This window comes from Antennarius striatus, chromosome 18 (assembly GCF_040054535.1).
Source record: "Antennarius striatus isolate MH-2024 chromosome 18, ASM4005453v1, whole genome shotgun sequence".
Classification (NCBI taxonomy): domain Eukaryota; kingdom Metazoa; phylum Chordata; class Actinopteri; order Lophiiformes; family Antennariidae; genus Antennarius; species Antennarius striatus.
In genome coordinates this window covers 17,182,335-17,204,830 of record NC_090793.1, presented here as the reverse complement: position 1 = coordinate 17,204,830, position 22,496 = coordinate 17,182,335, and the positions used below count along the sequence as shown (strand labels likewise).

The following is a 22,496-nucleotide window of genomic DNA, read 5'->3' as shown; positions in this document are numbered from 1 at the left end:
TGATTTTTTTTGCAGTAATTTTATTGATGTAAAATTTTGCAAAGACAATAAGTATATTGATTAGAAACTATCACATTTTGTTTGGAACAGTGAAGAGCGTATCTGTGGCTGCCGTCCAGCAGGTGGCGGTAATGCGCCCGTGAGGTGGAATGAGCAGCAACAAATCTAAATGTGACGAAGAGCCAGGAGCAGCTACATTTAATCTGAGACAGTGGATCATCGAATATGAATAACAACGATTAGTTTCTTTAACGACCAAAATAAAAGACTAGAGGTCTTTCTCCTATGTCTGCAGAGAGGTGCTGAAGAAACTGGATTTAGGATTAGGTGAGTGTCTGACGCAATAGTCAGCCTCTGTGGCTAATTATGTTGACTGCTAAAGAGCTAAGCTAACATTTAAACTAGTCTGCGGCAGGTTGGCTGATAAGTTAACGGGAACCGCACAAAGAGCTTCGGTAGCTATAATTCCATTTTATTTGTCAGTTATTGGACGTATCATACCATACAGCTATATTACATTTACTTAAGCCATCCTGGATTTATTTTTGAATAGCGTTTGTCTCTGCGTAGCTCCGCGGTGCGCTGGTGTCGCGCCCGGAGTGTCCCCCGCCTCACGCCCTAGGGCAGCTGGGATAGACTCCAGCTCCCCGCGACCCGCTGCAGCGGATAAAGGCGAATGAATCATGTAGCAATCTGTTCCGAGAGATGGAGCTAACATCACCTTTGAAGCAGGAACGGACGGCATGGAGGCTCAATCTAAGGGAGATGGAGTAGAAATGTGTGTGTGTGTGTGTGTGTGTGTGTGTGTGTGTGTGTGTGTGTGTGTGTGTGTGTGTGTGTGTGTGAGTGTAACCCTAATCCTAGAAATAATACTGTATTTCCAAAACCCATAAGTTAATTTTCTTATGACAAAACTGAGTTTAATAGATATTTTTTCACTCCCAGCATAAAGCTTAGGTTAATAATGAGTCTTGGATAAAGCTTTGATCTCAAATTACTTTATGTAGAGGGTCTCATATGTGTGTGTGTGCACAAGTATGGGAATAGCCTTGTGCCACATTTTCTGCCAAATCTGTGGGTGTGCTCATTTGTGCTGAGCACTGTACATATGGTACAGTGGGTGTGGGTGGATCAATAGTATAGTATAGAGAAACATTCCAACAATCCACCCATATCCATGTATGCTTCCGTCCCGTAGCCCCTTTCTCATCACCCTGGATCCTTAACAATAGACGTTGTTGACATTGTTGACCGCAGATATAAGTGAAACCTTATGGTACATTATTTGCTGTAGTAATGAAGATACTGATGTTATTTGTGGAATCCTTCTCTCCCTGCTTAAAAGCCTGTAATCTTTTGACTGTTAAAGCCAAGTGAAGAACAGCAGCTTTAATGTTACTGATGTCTTTAATATTGCTGATGTCTTTGATGTTACAATCTGATGTTACCATGTCTGTGTATTTTTAGGTTCATCAGGCTTGCTGAACTCTGTCTCATCATCCATCCGTAATGGTGGATTACTACCAGGTGTTAGCAGTGCGGAGAGACGCATCTGCAGAAGACATTAAGAAAGCGTGAGTTGTTTGTTTTTAAAAAGTAGTGAGTCATTGTTTCATTGAATGAGTCATAGTTTTTTCTGAATTGGCAGAAGATATTTGATCGCTTATGTTTGTTTTGGGGGAAATTTTATGAAAGCCATTGATTGTTTTTTTGTTTGTTTTCAGTTTCAGGATTAAAAATAATTTGCCTGCGGGGAGAAATTTTTTTGAAAATCTGATCAGAATTACATGTGACATTCTTTAAATTTGCTATATTGATGTGTTAATTGACTCAGCATCCTACATTTTGAACAACAAGTACAGCTTAAATATGAAGTTTTCACTCAACATTCAAACATTCAAATTTTGATTAATAAGTGACAGCTCTGGTTTTTACAGGTGGATGAGTCATATTTAATGTTTTGTGATGTCATTAACACACAAAACATCATGTTTAATTATCTGAACTCCCCACCGGTCAGTCAGAACTAAGTGGTCCAGTAGGTTCAGAATCAGTTTTCAAAGATCATAAGTAGACTATTTATTATTGTTGTCAAATATTCTTGGTTGTCATGATCGTCTCCCTGTCTAACTTCAGCTATAGAAAGCTGGCCTTGAGGTGGCACCCTGATAAAAACCCTGAGAACAAGGAAGAAGCTGAGAAGAAATTCAAGGAGCTTTCAGAAGCTTACGAAGTCCTGTCAGATGGTTGGTACCGCGATGATCTCTCTGAGCCTTTAGACAAACACAGACGCCTGTGAAACTAATATGAACTCTTCGTTCTAAGGGTGGAAGGGGAGTTGCATTATTTGTGTGCTTTTTGACTTATTCCTTGCTTTGGTAGTGGTGTTATTCTGTTATCTTGTTCCTCTTCTAGCCAACAAGAGGAGCATATATGATCGCTATGGAAAAGAAGGACTGACAGGAAACGGCACAGGAAGTGGTAAGTGTTCTCTGTGGCAAAACTCAGTGAGTCCAATAGAGCTACTTTTGATGGTGCGACAAAGGCGTGCCATTCAGAGAACCCAGATGAGCAAAGAACCCCAGAAATCAGAGTGATCGTGGTCCGACTTCTCTGATCATCACGTCTTCCTGGCATTGTCAACTTTGTTTTTAAATATATCCAAACTTCAAGACATTTAGTGTCTAGGAAAGCAGTTTGAGAAGCCAAACACGTCACATGTGATGCTAAAGACCCATCACGCATTTTTTTCTGTTGTACCTTTTACTTTGAATTTTGCAAACATTTGAATCATGCATCGTTTCAGGGGGACATTTCCACAATGGAGACCATTTCCACGAACCGTTCACATTCCGCAACCCAGACGACGTCTTTAGGGAATTCTTCAATGGCAGAGACCCGTTTGCAGACTTTTTCGGTAAGTAATACGATTTCAGTATATAGAAGTTAGCATGTCACCTATCTGACATTTTATTGGTGTCTTTTTGTGAATCTAATTTAATAAATGTCAGTTGTGGGTCACAAGTGTTATCGGAGCTTATCCCAGCTGACTATGGCTCAGGGGTGGGGTGTGACCCGGACGCCCAGTGTGACCCGGACGCCCAGTGTTACCAGTGGAATGAGTTCATCTTGAGTCCTTCTCACCTGTCTTTTTCCTTTGGTTTCTCAGGGGCTGACCCATTCAATTACGATCCGTTCTTCAACAATGGCCGCCGGCACCAGCATCGGGTCAATCGCAGCCGGACAGGGGACTCCTTTTTTGGGGGTTTCTTTGGTTTTCCTGCATTTGGTGCTGGTTTCTCACCATTTGACCAAGGTATGTGCAGATGAGTACAATAAAATAATTTTAAATATGTTGCACCCGCACAGAAATGTTAAAGAACACTGTCTTTGCCCTTTCTCTCAGGCTTTGGTACTTTCGGCTCCCTGAATACAATGGGTCACATGACATCCATGGGTTCTCTTGGCGGGGATGGCTTCACCTCTTTCTCTTCTACTTCATTTGGGGGAGGAGGCGGAGGAGGCGGGGGAGGCAACGTTGGCAACTTTCGCTCTGTTTCTACTTCAACAAAGATTGTTAATGGCAGAAAGATCACTACTAAAAGGTACATGGTGACTAACAAAGGTAACACCTGAACTAGCATCTGTCATTAGCAAAGTGGTGCCTTGTTTATTTATTTTTTTTCATTTATATGACAGTATGCTCCCACCCAACATTGCCTTGTCCACTTCTATTTTTCAGCTTGCACGCTATTATATTTGTAAGAAATAAATGAATGTTTCTTGGAAAAACCCCACTGCATGCTGATCATAAACAGCTAGTAAACTGTAATCAATTGTACCAACACGTTATCACAGACACTTCTAACTGGCTCATACAGTGGTATCAAAAGGTTTGGACGCCCCTGACATTTTCCATTATTTTCATTTATAAATCATTGGGTGTTTGGATCTGAACAACTTAATTTTGATTTATCAAAAAACTGATGAACACAGTATTATTTCAAAAGTGAAACAAGGTTTATTGGACCATCAGAAAATGTGCAATGTGCAATATGCATCACAAAAAGATTACACAGATGCAAAAATTTTGGTCATCCTAACAGAAAAAAAATTGCATCAATATTTAGTAGAGCATGCTTCCTTTAACTTATGAGTTTTTGGATTTATGAATGGAAATAATAGAAATGGCTATCAGTGGCCTCACTACAGAGAAAAACCATTGGACGTATTTCATTTCAAGTTTAATTTCATACCTTTTTCTGTCTTGCTCCTCTTTCATATCAGAATTGTAGAGAATGGTCAGGAACGGGTGGAGGTGGAGGAGGATGGGCATCTGCGGTCATTAACCATTAATGGTAAGGAGCAGCTGCTGCGACTGGAACACAAGTAACGCTGCTGGAGAACTGTTACCTCAGCACAAACAGACCAACAAGCAAAGCTCAAGGCGCGAGGAACCAAACGCAACAAGCTCTGCTGCGGTTTGGATGTACATACTTAGGTTTTGCTCATTTCCCTTCATCCCTGCTATCAATTGTTAAAGTACTAAAAGCGGAGGATTTGGTGGCAGGCTTTTCTATGCATTTTGTTGATGTACGTTTGAATTGCACCTGTCCTTCTACCTTGGCTCAGGGTGTGTTCTTTGTTCAGTGTTTGGGACCACTGTATTGTAATGCTCTTATCTCCCACTACCCCACTGTGTTGCAGTCCATGTGCTGATAGCATTCACACTCTGTTTAGAAAATGAAGCATCCTATTAAAAAATGTCACATTTAAATTTCTGTAGTAGGTAGAACTACTAAAATTTCTTTTTTTTGACTGATTGTTTCTCCCTATGTTGGATTTTTTATTAATTAAAATGTGTTAGTATAGTTATAGTTACATATTTTCAAATTCCATTGTATGTGTTTATTTAATAATGCATGTACATGTGATGTTGAGTCTTAATGTTAGCTGCGTTATGATACACAAGGCATTCTATAAATTATAATATGGATGTGGAAGGAGTTATGTGAACTTTGTAAAACAGTAAAGTTGGGTTTCATCCTGTTTTCAGGATGCTGACATCTTTGTCCATCTTTTCTCTGAGGGCCCCCCCCCCATCATTTTATTCTAAATAAAGAATGAAACAGTTGAAAAGATAGAGGAAAAGAAAATCAATGTAAGACACTGTAGGAAGCCATTTGATGGTTTGTCCCCAATGGAATTCAGCTTTAACTCAGCTGTTAAATAAAAGTTGAATTATCTTAAAAATATGGGGGAATCCTTCCCCCCCTCTGGTTTTTACATCTCTCCTGAATTAATTTTGTCTTTGTGGGACAATCCCATCAATAATTAAAAAGAAAAAGATATATCGGAGCATACAGTATTACATAGTACATACAGTAGTTTACTTAATAACAAATCTGCCGCACACAGAAATTCTCATTGCAAATAAAAATGAATAATAAAAATTAAGAAGCCTTCAAAGCAGCAGCACAAGAAAAGGAAATCCAACATCCACACACAGCTGAACAGAGGATGAAGAGGAGGGTCAAGCCTTTGACATGACTGAAATCTTCCTCCATGGTGTGTTTATGTCACGTTTTACAGACCGTTCGCATCAGACTCGTCATGTTGGTGTGATCGGCCCTTATCCATGGGGCTGAAACCTGATTAGGATGCCTTCATCTTCATCTTCCACATGGTGGTCGGCACGGAATATTAAATGTTTTGTGTCTGTTTTGTGTTAAATATGAATGTTCATCTGTTTGGAATTTAACCATTAACCTAAAAAAGATTTAGACCTGTTGATGATTTTTTTCATGATTAAAAAAACCAACTTATCTTTGTTGACAAATATAATAATGATGATAATAGTAATAATAATAATAATAATAACATCAGGGATGTGGATGAAAAGCACTGACCCTAAAAACATCGAATATTAGGAGAGGAACTCCAGCCATCTGGAGCTGTCCATGGTGCTGAGTCTCTCTCTCTCTCTCTCTCTCCCTCACACACACACACACACACACGCATGCACGCACACACACACACACACACACACACACACATATACACACACAATCTCTCTCCCTCTCTCTCTCTCTCTCCCCCTCTCTCTCTCTCTCTCTCTCTCTCTCTCTCTCTCTCTCTCTCTCTCTCTCTCCCCTCATGGCTGTACACACACACATCCCGGGACATTTGCGTTCCTGCACTGGCTGACTGGTTTTGTGTTTTGTTTTTTTTCCAGTACTTTTTGTTGTTGTTTGTATGTTTGTCAAAATGCAGATCGCCATTGTTGTGTGTTCTCATGGGAGCTTTCACAAATCAGGAGCGGGGATCATGCAGAGCAGCTCAGATAACTGACCGGTGCGATGGTCGGACCTCCTGATCAGCGTCGGTAAGCAACTCTTTTAGTTTGTTTAGAGACTGGGTCCAGGTGATATGTGTTGGTTTGAACATCCTTTAATTTTTTCTCTACCTGTTTAGTTTCTTTGTGGGGTTTTTTTTTTTCCAATTTGTTGTGGGCTCCTGATCTTAATCTGGGTTTAAGAGTGAGTCGTTTTAATCTCATGAATGTGGTGCTCTCACCTTGGGTTTTTGAATGCTTTTTATATTTGAATCCAAATCTTCATCTTTTTAATGTTTTGATTTGGATAAAGACAGTGAAGAGAAAGGTCATCAGCGTAACCTGTTACACAATTGTTCATAAAATATAAAATGTGTTATTAAATTATAAAACTAAATAATTCTATTTCAGAAGTTCATTAATTTTGAAGGACAAGGACACATCTTGGGACGGGAACATTGCACCTCGCTCGTCTCTTAACTGTGTGTCTCATTTGTGTCCCTGGAGAAGTCAGTCTATTATTAACTAAGGCAGACTTGAGCCAGGGAAGACAAAGCCTAATGCCACTGCTGGGATTTGTGGAACTCAATTACACAATCAGATAAAGGTTCGGCTGTCAGAGGACTTCTCGTGGCAACATAAGCATTTATAGTTCACCAAAGAAAGTTTCAGCTCAGATTCCACTCATTCTCTAACACTGGATTAAGTTTGCATTGGTACAAGATAATGTCTAAACTAAAAATAATACCCAGTTATTAAATTATTATTATTCAGGCTATAATTAATTAATATTTAGTGCAAAAAAAGAGCCAACTGCTCCTTTTTAGTCTGACCATTGACTCACAAATGAATTGAGTCTTTTAGGTCAGTCACATATTCCACTTTCATGGAATTTCCTAACCGGCTTTAAAATTTTAAACCACTTGGAACAGTCACTGAGACAATTCTGGGATTAAAATCTACTGTCGTTTATTTATAAGGTTAAAAACGATTGTCTTTTGCAAGAGACCAATGTCATGTGCCCACACAAGACATTTGACAGAACTGTAAGTGAATGTTGAAGCTTCAGATTTACTGGATTGTTCAAATTTAATTGAAAATAAGTCGGAAAAATATTTAAATATTTAAAATTTAAAATCGATCCTGTGTTATTTAAAGTCCTCTGTTTTGATATTCAGTATAATATTTCAGTTTCAGAATAATCCAAAAAATATTAAAACCATGGAAAACTATGAAAATTTTATTCTATGATTTGTTAAAATTGACATGTTAATGTGAACGTTTATTTGACAGTTTAAAACTTTTTACTGAATACGACAACTTGAGACATTGCATTCAACTTTTTGGACAAACTTTTTGTTAATCAAAAATTAAGCTAACTGGCAGATTTCCAATTTTGCATACATACAGATGAAAGGATAAATGTGTGGATCCATAATTTATAAGAACCCTGAGAGCAATCCATTTAACTCCAAAAGGTAAAATAAATACCAAATGAAACATTTATCGGTGACAGGAGCAGGAATACTGACCTCATAAAGAGAAATTTGATCTAAGTTCTTAAATAAAAATGCAGGTGTTGTGTATGTTTAGGAGCTTATTGAATTTATGGGGGAAGAGACCCTTTGTGTGGAATTCTAAGAATCCTCTTGTTTGAGGTTTTAACAAGGTTTTTTTTTTCCATAAACACTGACCTACAGTAGATTCTTCTTCTTTTCCTTTCAGCTTTTCCCTTCAGGGGTCACCACAGCGAACCAGTTGCCTCCATCTAACCCTGTCTTCTGCATCCTCTTCTCTCACACCAACTACCTTCATGTCCTCCCTCATTACATCCATAAACCTCCTCTTTGGTCTTCCTCTAGGCCTCCTGCCTGGCAGTTCAAAACTCAGCATCCTTCTGTCAATATATTCACTATCTCTCCTCTGGACATGTCCAAACCATCTCAGTCTGGCCTCTCTGACTTTATCTCCAAAACCTCTAACATGTGCTGTCCCTCTGATGTACTCATTCCTGATCCTATCCTTCCTGGTCACTCCCAAAGAGAACCTCAGCATCTTCATCTCTGCTACCTCCAGCTCTGTCTCCTGTCTTTTCCTCAGTGACACTGTCTCTAGACCAAACAACATCGCTGGTCTCACCAGTTTTGTACACCTTTCCTTTCATTTTAGCTGAAACTCTTCTATCACACATCACACCTGACACTTTCCTCCACCCGTTCCATCCTGCCTGTACACGCTTCTTCACCTCTTTTCCACACTCTCCATGGCTCTGGACTGTTGACCCTAAGTACTTAAAATCCTCCACCTTCTTGATCTCTTCTCCCTGTAACCTCACTCTTCCACTTGGGTCCCTCTCATTCACACACACGTACTCTGTCTTACTGCGGATAACCTTCATTCCTAAATGATATTTGCTCTGTTTAATATAAATGTGTTGCGTCTTTTTTTCAGCGATGGATCGATTCCGTAGTTCACCGTTTTGAAACCCACAAGGTGATCCCACATTATACCCTGGGAAATATTTACCCTGTTCACCATCATCTCAGTTCAAAACACCCATCTGCACCTGTGAACAAGGTCACCCCTCCCTGCTGGAAGAGAGAAGCACATGCACAACAAACATGACTGACAGAGTGAACTACAGCACACCCAAAGTCTTACCACTGCCGGCCGCCGCTCCTGTGCTCCCCCCTGAGCCAATTGACATCATTCGCATCAAGGCCCGCTCACGACGAGTCAGACTTAATGTGGGGGGCCTCACACACGAAGTCCTTTGGAGAACACTCGACCGACTTCCCAGGACTCGTTTGGGACGACTAAGAGACTGCAACACCCACGAGTCACTCCTGGAGATCTGCGATGACTACAGCGTCACAGAAAATGAGTATTTCTTTGATCGCCACCCGATGGCTTTCTCTTCAATCCTCAACTTCTACAGAACAGGCAAACTACACATGATGGAGGAGATGTGTGCCCTATCTTTTGGCCAAGAGCTGGACTACTGGGGTATTGATGAGATCTACCTGGAGTCATGCTGCCAGGCACGGTACCACCAGAAAAAGGAGCAAATGAATGAGGAGCTGAGAAGGGAGGCAGAGACAATAAGGGAAAATGATGGTGAGGGGGAGGATGAAGGCTGCTGCCCCGAGAAGAGGCAAAAGCTCTGGGATCTGCTGGAGAAGCCCAGCTCATCTGTGTCTGCAAAGGTAAGGCCAGCTGCACACACTCCACCAGAATCCTCCTTCATATGAGATGGTGATAGAGAGGATGGAAATTTAACATGTAAAAACACACCAGGCTTCATCTTAAATACTGTAAGAAAACATTTCATTGGAACTACATTATACTCACACACATTGACACTATGTATAAAGCTGTGAAAACACACAGTTTTTTATTTAAACTCTTTAATCCCATGTCTCTGATGAAAAGTGGGTAGATGTATTTATCTTCGTCTGGAAACTACTGGCTGGATGCTACACCTTTAATCCTGCTTATGACAGAGGATTGGGCTCTACCTCTTTCTAGCAGGTACTATAAATGCTGTAATGATTAGATGTCAGAAGAAGAAACTGGACATAATACAACTTCCACGTGTGAGAAATTAAGGAAGTGTTTGAACTGAACATTCCAATGGGAATTTGTCAAACTGACAAAGTTTGAACAGCTCATAAGTTCAACCATCTAACTCAATAAAGTTTAATCAACTTTAATCCACTTTTTAATTTTCTTTGTAAGCCTTAGTCCCTATTGTAATTTCATCTCCAAACATACAGAGCGCACTTTGACTGCTGAGCAGATAAAGAATGAATGGAGATCCAGCACATTGTTCTCAGGTGGACTGTGAAGCATGCTGAGATGTGCAGTGGTTAGCAATAAGGCAAACAATGGAGTCCAGTACAAAACATCTACAGTGGTATGAAAAGTATTTGCCCCTTCCTGACTTTTTTAAATTGTATGTTTGTGTAACAACTGAACAAGGACATTACATACATCGACTTGTATGTAATATTGTGCATGTCATACATGTGTGGTTGATTTTGAATGATAAATGACAGGGTTCATCAATGAGCACTGCGGTGGTGGCCTTCAGAGGTCCATGTGACCATGTTTGAAACATAGAGTCAGCAGGAGGGAAGCTGCTTAGGATCCTGCGCCAACACAAGCCATTTGCCTCTCAGTAGCAGTAAAGTAGCTCAGGGTTTAACCAATGGGAGCGTCCCGTCTTGGTGACACATACAGCTCTCTGTTACTGCTGATTAGAGCATTACCTGGCCATGTGGAAAATACAGTGCAGCATTTTTGTTGTAGTTTTCTTTTTACCAGCAGCGGCACACTCCCACACACTCCACAGTCCAGATGGACCGCTATTCATAATAGTTGAGTTTTATTTGATAGTATGAGTATTAAATGCTCCAATAATAGGGATTAGTTTCAGACAATTTACATAATCTTCTTATTTTTTGGGTCTAATGCCATTCTGTTTTTCATTCTTTTGTAGTGAGTCACAGAAACAACATTATTTCCTGTAAAATTTTCTTCTCATAATCATTAAACTGGACTGTATGTGTTGCTTCTGGCTGAACACTGTCTAGAATGAGGGAGGAATATGGCCTAATCTGCTTTGGGGTTCTTACCAGGATAGGTACACCTACAAATAGAATTACAGACTGATCTTTCCTACCAACTATATGACCTGCACGAGGGAGGGAGGGGGTAATGAAATTTTTAATTTACTGGAAATTTTGCTTTCCTGTCTGTAATCCACGAAGGTTTACTTGGAACCTACTGGATTATGTTTATTTGAAGGATTTGAAGATATTTCATCAAAGAGACTTCTTCAGTTCTACCTCACTGGAAAAGTTTCTAATACAGCGAGAGTCATTGAGGTCGTACCTGAAGGATTAAGTCAAACTGCACTATTATAGGATGCTACAGTCATCCTATATGTTTGCCTTGTGTCTGTCAGTATGAGTCCTCAACCTATATGAACACAATTGGTTCTGAGAGCCTGTTTGTAAGCTGATTTGTTTTTAAGTCGTTGTTTATTAAATTTCAATCTATAATCGCCATTTGAAGTCATTTAAATGTCATTACTGCTCTAAATACAAAAGAAAATACAATTCAATTGCAGGATATAAAAACATCACATAAACAAAATACATTGCTGTAGTACCATAATGTAACTTTTACATTTTTACTTTTTTTTTTTTTTTTAAATTCCTTCTTTTTTTGTTGTTGTTGGGGGTTTCCAAAGTTAAACATACAAACAATATCTTGGCTTTTCTGAAATATAACTTTTCAACAGACGTATAAAACAACGATTAAACATAAATTGTCATAATGCAAGAATGAAGTGACCTACTGTCTGCCAGTAAACGGGCAGTTTTATTAGTTAGTATACAATGTCTTGCGGGGTCATTTCAAATATAAGCGACAGGGAAATATATTTAGACACGGCTGATTAGCAGCACCAATGACTATTGAATAGAATAGAGAAGAGCACAAAAAAGAAAAAAGGGACAGAAAAAAATAAAAAAAATCTATGTGAATGTGGGGAAAGCTCATTAGTACTTTCATATTAACAACAAAATGGGAAAGTTGGCCAATTTTTATTCAAATGATGAAGTTTGTCAGATTAGTAGATTTATATTCACATCCTCCCAATGAAAAAAATGTTTTTTTCAAATGCATATGATGCATAACATACTTCATAAGGTTAAAGTGTTGGAGGCTGGGGCTGCTTCCAGTTTAATAATCAGACTGTGTGCTAAAAGTAATATGACTGTCATCATGCTCCTCACAAAAAAAAAAAAAAAAAGGTCAAAAACTGGCATCAGTGGTTTAGGATTGATAACATCTTGTGATATCTTAAAAAGATCAGAAAATCTTTTGCCAATATGTTGGTAAATTTGGGTAGTGCCAGAATGTATGGGCTAGTAAAACGTTGGAAGGAGGAGACCTGTGCTGAAGGATTGATTGAATGCTATAAAAGCTTTGTAGAATTCTGCTGTGTGCCTGTCGTTCACTCAATTTTTTTTATAGACAAGTGACTGTTCCCTGATGTAATAATTCTAATCAATTTTTGCACTGTACATTAGTCGTACACGACGGCGTGCAGTTGTTCGTATCTAAGAATGTTCGTAAGTCAATGGTTCGTATCATGAGGATTACCCATTTTCTGAAAGTTGTGACAGATTTATCCTAAAGGTCAGACTAGGACCCAAATGCATGACCTGTTTGCAGGCAGACAGTCGTTAATCATCTTTATGAGACATTTTATCTGACAACTCAACAACAACATTGATAGAAAAGATCCAAAGAACTCTGTGTCAGTGGATGAAGCAGACGCTGATTAAAAACTGCCAGAGTTGATGAGAAGCTGTGCAGGAGAAAAATAAACTATGACATCTTCAAAAAAGCCTTGAAAATTCAGGGTCTGACCTCAGCACAGCGCTGTCAACAGTCCAAGCATGGTTCTATGAACCAGTGGTTCCCTCAGCAACCAGAAGAGAGTTAGACGAATTGCGTTTAAAAAGGGAGATTGCATAGATAAATTAAAATAAAGTTTTCTAATTTGAAACATCTGTTTTTTAGGCAAAATATTTCATGGTCTTTCTTGATTCTTTTCTTTTTAATGAGATGTTTGGCTAAAACTTTCATACCTTTGGTCTGCTGCAGGAACCTTTTAAACATTTTTTCAGGATAAAATTTGTGTTCCTGACTGCCAGTTATCAGAGTGTAGGACAGTTCACTGCAGTCAGACACACAGTCAGTGTAATTAATATAAGACACTTTTTTCTGTGAGTGATCCACTTTGCAGGGGCAGAAGAGCATTTAGACGCACAGTTTTCTACAGCTACAGCCTTGGTTGCTTCATCTGTTTTACCTGCCTGATCCGTCACCTCATACAGTCTGCCTAGCCCTGCTGGTGCACTTAAGACAGGCATAAGGAGATGTCCTTCATTACCACAGATGAAAAGTTTCAATGGAAAAGAGGTGGAAAGCGTGGTCACGTTCCAGCAAGCCTGACATGCACAGTGAAGATACACGATGCGGTTTTATGGGTGAAAAAAGAGTACCTAGTTGGTAAATTACTTAATATTAGATTACCTGGTAAGAACAAATGAAAGAATTCTAATTGGCGAAAGGCAGCTGCTGCAGATTAACAGTATTAACCTTTGTAGAAACAGCAAGGGGGGGTGGGGGGAGCTTTGATTTTATAGTGTATGCTCTCTGCATGACCAGCATGACTGGAGTAAATTATGTCATTACAAGGACTTTGGAATACAAAGTGCTGGCGTAATGGTGAATACTGAGCAGTCATGATATCAAATTGTAAAGACATAGAACTGCTTAAAATTTGTCAGTTTTCCTTGAAATATTTCCATTAAAAACAGCAGTAATTATTTTGTCCTCAAAGTTGATGTTTCAGAAGCTGGGAAAATGGTCCAGGCTTATTGATGCAGGGGGGGAGTGAAGGCAAGCCCTGTGGTCTGAAGTTAAAGCTTGTTCTGATAGGAAGGTGTCAGAATACGCATCACAATTTGTTGTGCACGGATCTGCATGGCAGCAGACCAACTAGGCTCATGATTCAAGTCCACCACCAAAAACCACCAATCATGAGCCTCAGAACTGAACCACGGTGCAATGGAGCAAGTTGGCCTGATCTGATGAATCACATGGATGGCAAGCTGCATGCATATTGTGTACCTGCTTACTTTTGTGGTTTTGATGTAAAGCTTTTGTCACAGATAACAAATTCTGAATGAGGATTATGAAGCAGGAAGTGTGCACACTGTGTAATGCTATCAATCAATCAATCAATCAATCAATCAATCAATCAATCAATCAATCAATCAATCAATCAATCAAAGCTCTATTTAGAAAGCTCTTTTCATACAAAATGAGTAATCCAAAGTGGTTTGCATAAAAACAATGCTAAAAACAGTTTACATAAGACATATCCCCCCTCTTCCACGACACATGCACACACGCATGCACGTACGCACGCACGCATGCACGCATGCACGCATGCACGCATGCACGCATGCATTAATGTCTCTGTGTTGATATTAAGATAAAAATTGACGCACCCACTACAGTGTTTGGTCTCCATTACTCTGAGTTGACGTGTGTGCCATTGTGCAGGATAACAATCAGTATAACAGTACATGACTCCAGGGTGAGAACCACAACCACTGGTACTTAGCCTAAGCCAAGCAAGTCAAGGGTAGGCTAAAAATTACTATATAAACAAAGGGTTTTATTTGAGTAACAAAGCTTATGCGAGTAAAACTGAAGTGTAGAAACCGGACTTATTATTTGTAAACCACACTGTTACATACAGTATTGCTGAATAATTCGGTATTGCTAAGGTCCTAAACTGAAAGCAAAGTGAACTGAACTGAATTAAATGATTTAAAGCAATTAGTTTCCCTCAAAGTGTTTGAATTCAACTAACTCACCTGGTATCACTATCTGGGTATTTACAGCTATAAAGCACAGCTATCATTTAGCTTTACAAAAGGGTTATTCTCCTCATGAATATTTCTACTAAAAAAACACCACATATATTTTGTTGCTTTCAAATTTAAAATGGGAAAGTGTTCATAATTTAATTTATATATGACATGTTAATTATTTTCTTACAAATTTACACATAAAATGTAAATCATTTTTTCTGCATCCAAACTGTACCTTGATTCTTCCTGTTAGTTAGGAAAGAATGAGTAAACACTTCTAACCTCTCTTTATCCTTTCCAAAGATAGCAACATAATCCTATTACCATTATCCTGAAATGTCCTAGCACAGAGAGAAGACTCACCTCAGATAGAGTTCCCTGTTAGGGATTATTATGAACAATGGTATTAGTAGTGTTGAGTCCTGTAAGTCTAATTTATCAGTGAGTCATGTTGTGACAAACAGTGCAATAGTTTCCTCAAATCAGCTAAAGATAGATATTAAGGTTAATAAACAATCTCTGAATTTAAATGTGGGCTTGTGAAAATCTATCTTGACATTTTGACATTATTTCATTAGTCACGATCATTTATCCTGTGGGAACTATAAATGTCTATACCATTTTCTGTCAAGTAATTTGTAAAATAAAATGTTGCTTTTGTCTTTCAGATTCTGGCTATGATCTCCATTCTGTTCATCATCATTTCCACCATCTCTCTGTCCCTGAACACCCTGCCAGAGCTCCAGGTTGTAGATGAATTTGGCCAGTTCAATGACAACCCCAGTTTGGCCCATGTTGAGGCTGTCTGCATTGCCTGGTTCACCATGGAGTACATGCTGCGTTTGCTCTCAGCACCCAATAAGTGGGACTTTATCAAAGCACCATTGAATATCATTGATTTGCTGGCTATCATGCCTTACTATGTCACTCTCTGTTTGACTGAATCAAATAAGAATGTGATGCAATTCCAGAATGTGCGCCGAGTGGTTCAAATCTTTCGAATTATGAGGATTCTGAGAATCTTAAAGCTGGCCAGACACTCAACAGGACTTCAGTCATTGGGGTTCACGTTGCGTAGGAGCTATAATGAGTTGGGTTTGCTGATCCTTTTCTTAGCCATGGGCATTATGATCTTCTCTAGTTTGGTGTTCTTTGCTGAGAAGGATGAAGATGCCACCAAATTCACCAGTATCCCTGCCTCATTCTGGTGGGCTACCATTACTATGACGACTGTTGGTTATGGAGACATGTACCCACGAACCCTGCTGGGCAAGATTGTTGGAGGGCTTTGTTGCATAGCAGGTGTCTTGGTCATTGCCCTTCCCATTCCAATCATTGTCAACAACTTCTCAGAGTTTTATAGAGAGCAGAAGAGGCAAGAGAAGGCTATAAAGAGGAGGGAGGCACTTGAAAGAGCCAAACGGAGTGGAAGCATTATTTCTATTAACCTAAGGGATGCTTTTGCACGTAATATGGAACTCACAGACATCTTATGTGAAAAGAAAGAGGAAAGCAAGTGCCCTGTGGACAATCACGCATCACCAAGCCGATGGAGCTACCACAAACACTACTCCAATGCAGATTCCAGCAATACAGACATGCCACAATTTTCAAATTACCAGGGAGTGACTCAGCTTGGTTCCCCTGAAAGAGGCAAGCTGCCATCAAACAAAACTACTTCACGTGACCAAAATGCAAAGTGGCTGGATGACACACACAAAGAGATGTCAAAGATCCCAGAGCAAAAACCAAAAAAATTAACGGAACTCAGCTCAACTCTAACCCCGGTAATTTCACCTATAGCCAGCGTGAGTAGAGCATCATCCAATGTTTCTGATGATTTTTCATTGGAGAGGAGAGAAAGAAACTCCTCGACCCCAAGTTCTGACGGAGGTCCAACTAGTACTAGACACCGTGTCCCTCCCCCCTTGGATCTAAGTCAAATCAGCACCATTGATTTTAATAGAGGCCCTGACAGCATTCAGTCAATGACCATCATCAAAGAAGGTTTGTATGAATTTGTGGCCAGTCCCAGACAAAGTGGGGCTGAAGATATGGGTTTGGCACAAGAAGGTGAGACCTTTGACAACACCTATCAAAGGATCGGCAGCTCATTGCAAGATTACAACAGCTCTCAAAAGACAAGAGCTCTTAAAGTTGACATCATTGGAGCCCAGGATGACATACGAAAGGCAATGACCACCGCAGCCCCCTCTGGCTCAGCCAAGTTTGTGCAACTACTTCCTGATGACTTGGTTTCCACGTTTGGTACATATCCTTGCTCAGTGACACAGGAAGCAAAGCAGGCAATCCTGCAATCTCCATCTCTAGCCCAGCAATCTGTCAGTCTGACCAACTCCCAAGAGGCAGGTGAAGGATCAGGAGGTAGGAGATTAGAAGGTGAAGGACAGCTCACCGGCTTAAGCCACCAGAGATGGGATCACATGGAGAGACCGACTGCCCAGTCAGGCAACAGTCCCAGTACACTGTCTTCTAAAGCCAACCAGCTAAACTGCACTCAAGAGCTTGTAACTATGGAGCCGTGGGAGGAATGTGAAAGGAGAGAGGGACCAGAAGGTAGTGGAGAGAAACAAGAAAATCACATCGTTTTGGACAAAAACCTTTCTCCACCCTGTGAAACAAGAATGTGAGGCCAAAACTATGGAAAGGTTCAGAAGTATGCCAAATAGAGCAGGGAGATGCTCAGTTTCCATAACTGACCAGAAAAACGTATATAAGGATCAATGCTTAGTGCACACAAACATTCATTAAACTTTTACCATCTTTTACTACTAACTCTTTTTGAGAGATGAACTTGTGCTTCACAAGACTTTTCAAAGTTAATTGCTTTATTTATTTTTTGATAAGCACAGCTGTCAAGAACATTTCATTACTTGATAATGTGGGAGTCATAGTCAGGAGACTATGTCTATTGATTGGGGATTATTTGATCAATACTGTCTTTTGTCAGAATGGACTGATATTCTGCAAAAAAAAAAAAAAGCAACAACTGTGACTCAATTATAATAATGTAGGGCTCAGTTTTGAGCAGAAAATAAGCCTTTTATTAATAGAGTGTTTTTATTTCTACAGCCAAGCAGGTATTACTTTTAAAATTGCCTATGGGACTTGTATATTTTACAAGATTTTTCTTCTTTATTATAGGTCTTGCTTGCACATCATTGTGTTAGGCCAGGTTTTGTGCTCCTATAAAAAGTTCCAGATTAAACATAAGCTCATATACTCTACAGAATTAAAGGTCTCACTCAATCACGTCAATGGTACAGATAGTGTAGCACTGTATAATACAAGAAAAATATGTATCTGCTATATCTCACTGTGTAAAGAATGTGTGTATGTATTTATTTTTTGGTTAGGTTTGTTGTTTTTGTTGCTTTTGTTCTTGTTATTGTTGTCACTCCCTTCTCTATAATGCTGGAAATAAAAGCAGGAAGGCTTTTGCACCTAGATGATATAAGTGCACTGATTTAAAATGACAACTGAATTGGAAAAAAGACAGAGGGAAGCACATAGGGACAATGGACAAGTTCATTAATAAATGTGATCAGTAAACTTGCAGGTAATCACTCGCTGCCTGTATCACAATTTAGGGCTACTGTCTCAGTTTTGTGCAGTTCTATACAAGATGTGTCACTATAGCCTGATGAATCGTGACTCGCTCTGACGTAATGTTCAAATAGGGGTGGAAAATGTGACCTTATTTCCCATCCCATCAAAGCATTGATGACCCATGTGTGTGCAATTAGCCCTGCTATATTCAGTTATAACAAGTTAGCATTTGGAAGTTGACAGAATGAATCTAAATATCTACATCAATTTAATGAAATAAAATTCTGCAACTCAGGAATTGTTGCAGAATCTCATCATTCATGATCAAGGCCAAAACCAATAGTCAAGAGGAGAGGGGGAGAGAAAAACAGGAAAATAAAAGTCAAACGAGCGCAGACAGGAAACACTTCTTAAGTGCTATCCATCATTCAAATACCTGAATAGCTCAGATATTGTCATGATCACAGCAAAACAACATAAGATTAACTGCTATCATTTAAATCAGGGGTGTTAAACTCATGTTCACCGAGGGCCACAAAAGCATAATGGCTGCCATCAAAGGGCCAGAAGTAACTTAAAAATGTAACTAAATGTTACTCAGTGTAATGTAAAATAAATGTAACTATTTCTCAATGTTAAATAACTGAATTAATTACTTATTCAGATGACAAACATTAAAGTTGCACTCAAAAAATATATTTGTTTGTTGCTCAGTTACAACATAAATTCTTTTGTCAGTCTATGAACCCACAGACCTCTATCAAAGTATCTAATGAATAAAGAAAAATAACAATCAAAACGTTTTTGTAATAACTAAAATGGGCTTAATTACTGGATTGAGGGAAATGTAGTTTATGGCCAAAGCATGCTTTTGTTCTATTTATTTTTAGGCTCTCTGACCTTTTATGCTCTCGCGGAGCACATAAAATGATGTGGCGGGCAACATTCGGCCCCTGGGCCTTGAGTTTGACACATGTGATTTAGATGGTGAGAGGGTTTTGTGAAAATGCCAGGATCTCTGATTTATCATGACAATGGTTTTTTTTTATACATGAGCTGCAGTCCTTGTTTTTCCCATAGCCATCTGTGATTGTTAAACAGAGGCTACCACCACCTGCTGGTCTGGAGAGGTATTTCCTCTTACACAAACGCAGAAAAGGACACAGTAGTTAGCATGGATGATGGGTCATCATCCATGCTATAAAAAAATATTCCTACATCATAAAATTAACTGAAAAAATTTAAAAAAAAGAAGCCATACGATATATCATGAAAATGAGGAGCATTATCAACCTCATGCATCATAAAATGTTTTTTTTGCCTTTTTACATTATGAGAAAGATGTGAGACACACAGAGTAGGAAGCAACAGTTTTAGTAGCTGTAGTAGAATTCTGTAGCAACGGAAAGAGAAGATGATGACAGCTACGTTGTCTTTTGTTTCATCTTTAGCTGGGATCCATCCTGCCTCATCCCAGTGTGGCTGGTACATGGAACAGAACCGTTACACCAAACAATAAGATGAGACAAAACAGACTGGATTGTTCCAAATGAAAATTGACTTGCATATATACAAATAAAGAATATTATGAATACAAATCAGAATAAACAAAAAAATAAGCAAACACACAAGAGTGAACAGTAATTTACTGAAAAGTCAACACAATTATCAAAATCCATTGATGTTAAAATACGCAAAAAGTATTACAGCTCATAGTGGCCACAGTAATTGAAGTTATGAGGCTCATACTACGCGCAAGCTCAGCAATTGTCAAGAAAATGCTACTGTCTGCATAAAAAAATACCGAAACAGAAGTGCAAGGATTCTTTAGTTCTCCACTGTACAGTTGGAAGATGGATGAATGACATATTTGCACAAGGTAATGATATAGTTTGAAAAAGGCTATGAAGCAAGAGTCCTGATGACACGAGACAATACGTACACTTCTCCCTCGTACTATATTTTGTCATTTGTATTTTATTTCATGTGAACTTCAACAGTTACAAATATTATTTGCAGTATTAGAGTATTAGCAACAGTTGGGCTGTGTGTTATTTCCACATGACAGTGGTCTAGGTTAGTTTTCAAAATGGTTATCATTTGAAAATGTATTTTCTCTTAATATGATGATATTTATCTCACCGTGTTTTCGGGACTCAACAACTGCTTTGGTGACTACATTACCATCACCAAAAGGACATTTAAATAGATCTACACAAAATACAACCTACGTGGGAACTGTGATAATAATTACAATAATTGGAGTCATAAAGTTGCAATAAATAATCAACGATTCTTTGAAGGAAAATGTCCATATTCACCCTTTTGGTATTCATTCCAGCTAAAGCTGCGTCTTTAGTCTGAACAGTGTCCCACTCAAAGAGTTAGTGTCTGAGCCCATGGGGTCACCACAAGGTGCTTCTTCTGTTCTACCTTGCATGTACTGTTTGATGTAAATCATGTAATAATGACTGGAGAGGGAGTGTCTGTGTGATTTCTCATGCGTGTGTTGTATTGGTTGTATTTTGAATGCAATATACAGTAAGACTGCCCTGTGCAGGCTTCCCAATCTAACTGGTATATTTCTGAATTATTATCAATTGTGCATTAACTTACCGCAACAATCAAACGCACAGAGCACGGCCGTTTAAGTTATTCACTGTTATTGACTGAAGATGACATATTCTGAGTTAAAACTCATCCATTTTTATATGACACACTAGAAGCTGTTGTTCATATTCCAGTATATTTATTTAAAAATGTGCCTTTTCATAAACAGACAATTTATGAGAAGGTGAAAAAATATGATCAGATGTATTCTTCTTGTTTTGTTTTTTGATTTTGTGTTCATTTTTTTCTTCTCTTCTTTGACTCTGTTTAGTGGTTATGTGGATATGCAACCTGTTTCCATGCAACATTGCTTGCAAGCAAGTACTGGATTTCAACAATTGTGGCGTACTACAACTGTGATTAAAATACAAACAAACAAACAACAAACAAACCAAAAATACTGTGAATGAGAAAAACAAAAGTGAAACAGAATGTGATAATTTTCTTATCATTATTTTGACATTGATTGATTGATGGTCCATGGTACAAGTTCATATAGGATGAGTCAAACCTTCTTTTTTTATTCAAATAAACTGCCGGGATGAGAGTTAGAGAAGACAGGAGACAAAAAGGAATGCGTCTGTCCTCACAGAAAGCCAGGAGAAAAAATATTTTCTGGTATTTCTGTGATGAAATATGGACTTTAAATGAGTCATTGTATACTTGATGTAAAGGTTTGATGTAAGCCGAGTAATTTTATTTAATTGTTCCCTTGTGGGGTCCTGCTTATTCTGGATTATTTGACCATGTGGCTGTGTGATATCAGAAATGTTAGTATTTCACACAAAGGTTGTTTACACATAATTTACCAAAAGAAAAAAAGTAATTTGCTTTCTTACCAATTATAAATCAATCATCAGACATAAAAAACCTGCTTCATCATCTTGTGTTCTTACTCTGTCATTTATTTCGCTTTATGCTTTAAATACTTGGTCAGAAACAGACTGTTTGAAGATTACTTGTGTCATTATTTGTAAAGCAAGACAACAATGACTTGTAGAAACTTTTGATTCAGTAACCACTATGCAAAATGAATAAATGTTTTCATCTGATCTGCTTTGGTATTCCATCTTTTTTTTTTTAAATTTCCACTAAGGATTTTTTTTTTAATATATAAACAGCAACATTATTGCTAGTTTGATCCAAATGCTTTTGTACAATTAAACAATATAAAAGTATAGCATTTGCTTGTTTTGAATATTCAGATACAAAAAACTTTTAATAATGAATTAAATACATTTCTTTCCATTCTTAAATATTTTGAAACCACTTACAATTGTCCGTATTATACTTTTTGTATTGTAAATTACATGACTACAATTTTAATATTCATTTAATTCATTGTTTAGTCTCGAGTGTATCTTGTGTCACTCTTGTACATTCAAGAATTAAATATTAGCTTCAACATCAAACTTATGTGATTTAATTTTGAACTGCACAATACAAAGACTTGAGTGAAGTTAATCTTCTGTGAAGCGTTTGCTAAATAAAAAGTCTGTCAACCCATCGTCTGTTTT

The 22,496-nt window shown here is 38.5% G+C and overlaps 2 protein-coding genes across 2 annotated transcripts; both read left to right on the top strand.

Annotated features, from left to right (window-relative positions):
• Positions 1–179: 179 nt before the first annotated feature.
• On the top strand, positions 180–5,168 carry dnajb6a (DnaJ heat shock protein family (Hsp40) member B6a). The gene is made up of 8 exons (XM_068340797.1): positions 180–327; positions 1,468–1,574; positions 2,137–2,246; positions 2,416–2,481; positions 2,807–2,917; positions 3,170–3,316; positions 3,407–3,605; positions 4,288–5,168. The coding sequence occupies exons 2-8, from the start codon at positions 1,510–1,512 to the stop codon at positions 4,391–4,393; spliced, it is 804 nt and encodes a 267-aa protein (XP_068196898.1). The 5' UTR covers positions 180–327; positions 1,468–1,509; the 3' UTR covers positions 4,394–5,168.
• Positions 5,169–6,194: 1,026 nt separating this feature from the next.
• On the top strand, positions 6,195–22,018 carry LOC137612808 (potassium voltage-gated channel subfamily B member 2-like). The gene is made up of 3 exons (XM_068341522.1): positions 6,195–6,385; positions 8,786–9,540; positions 15,468–22,018. Exons 2-3 carry the CDS (start codon positions 8,956–8,958, stop codon positions 17,448–17,450), a joined length of 2,568 nt encoding a protein of 855 aa, XP_068197623.1. The 5' UTR covers positions 6,195–6,385; positions 8,786–8,955; the 3' UTR covers positions 17,451–22,018.
• Positions 22,019–22,496: the final 478 nt, after the last annotated feature.

Bases quoted from the DNA above. Each gene is read 5' to 3' on its own strand.
- LOC137612808 (XM_068341522.1), top strand. From the start codon at position 8,956: ATGACTGACAGAGTGAACTACAGCACACCCAAAGTCTTACCACTGCCG. The intron at 9,541-15,467 runs GTAAGGCCAGCT...TTTGTCTTTCAG, and splicing joins GCTCATCTGTGTCTGCAAAG to ATTCTGGCTATGATCTCCAT.
- dnajb6a (XM_068340797.1), top strand. From the start codon at position 1,510: ATGGTGGATTACTACCAGGTGTTAGCAGTGCGGAGAGACGCATCTGCA. The intron at 1,575-2,136 runs GTGAGTTGTTTG...GTCTAACTTCAG, and splicing joins GCAGAAGACATTAAGAAAGC to CTATAGAAAGCTGGCCTTGA. The intron at 2,482-2,806 runs GTAAGTGTTCTC...GCATCGTTTCAG, and splicing joins AGGAAACGGCACAGGAAGTG to GGGGACATTTCCACAATGGA.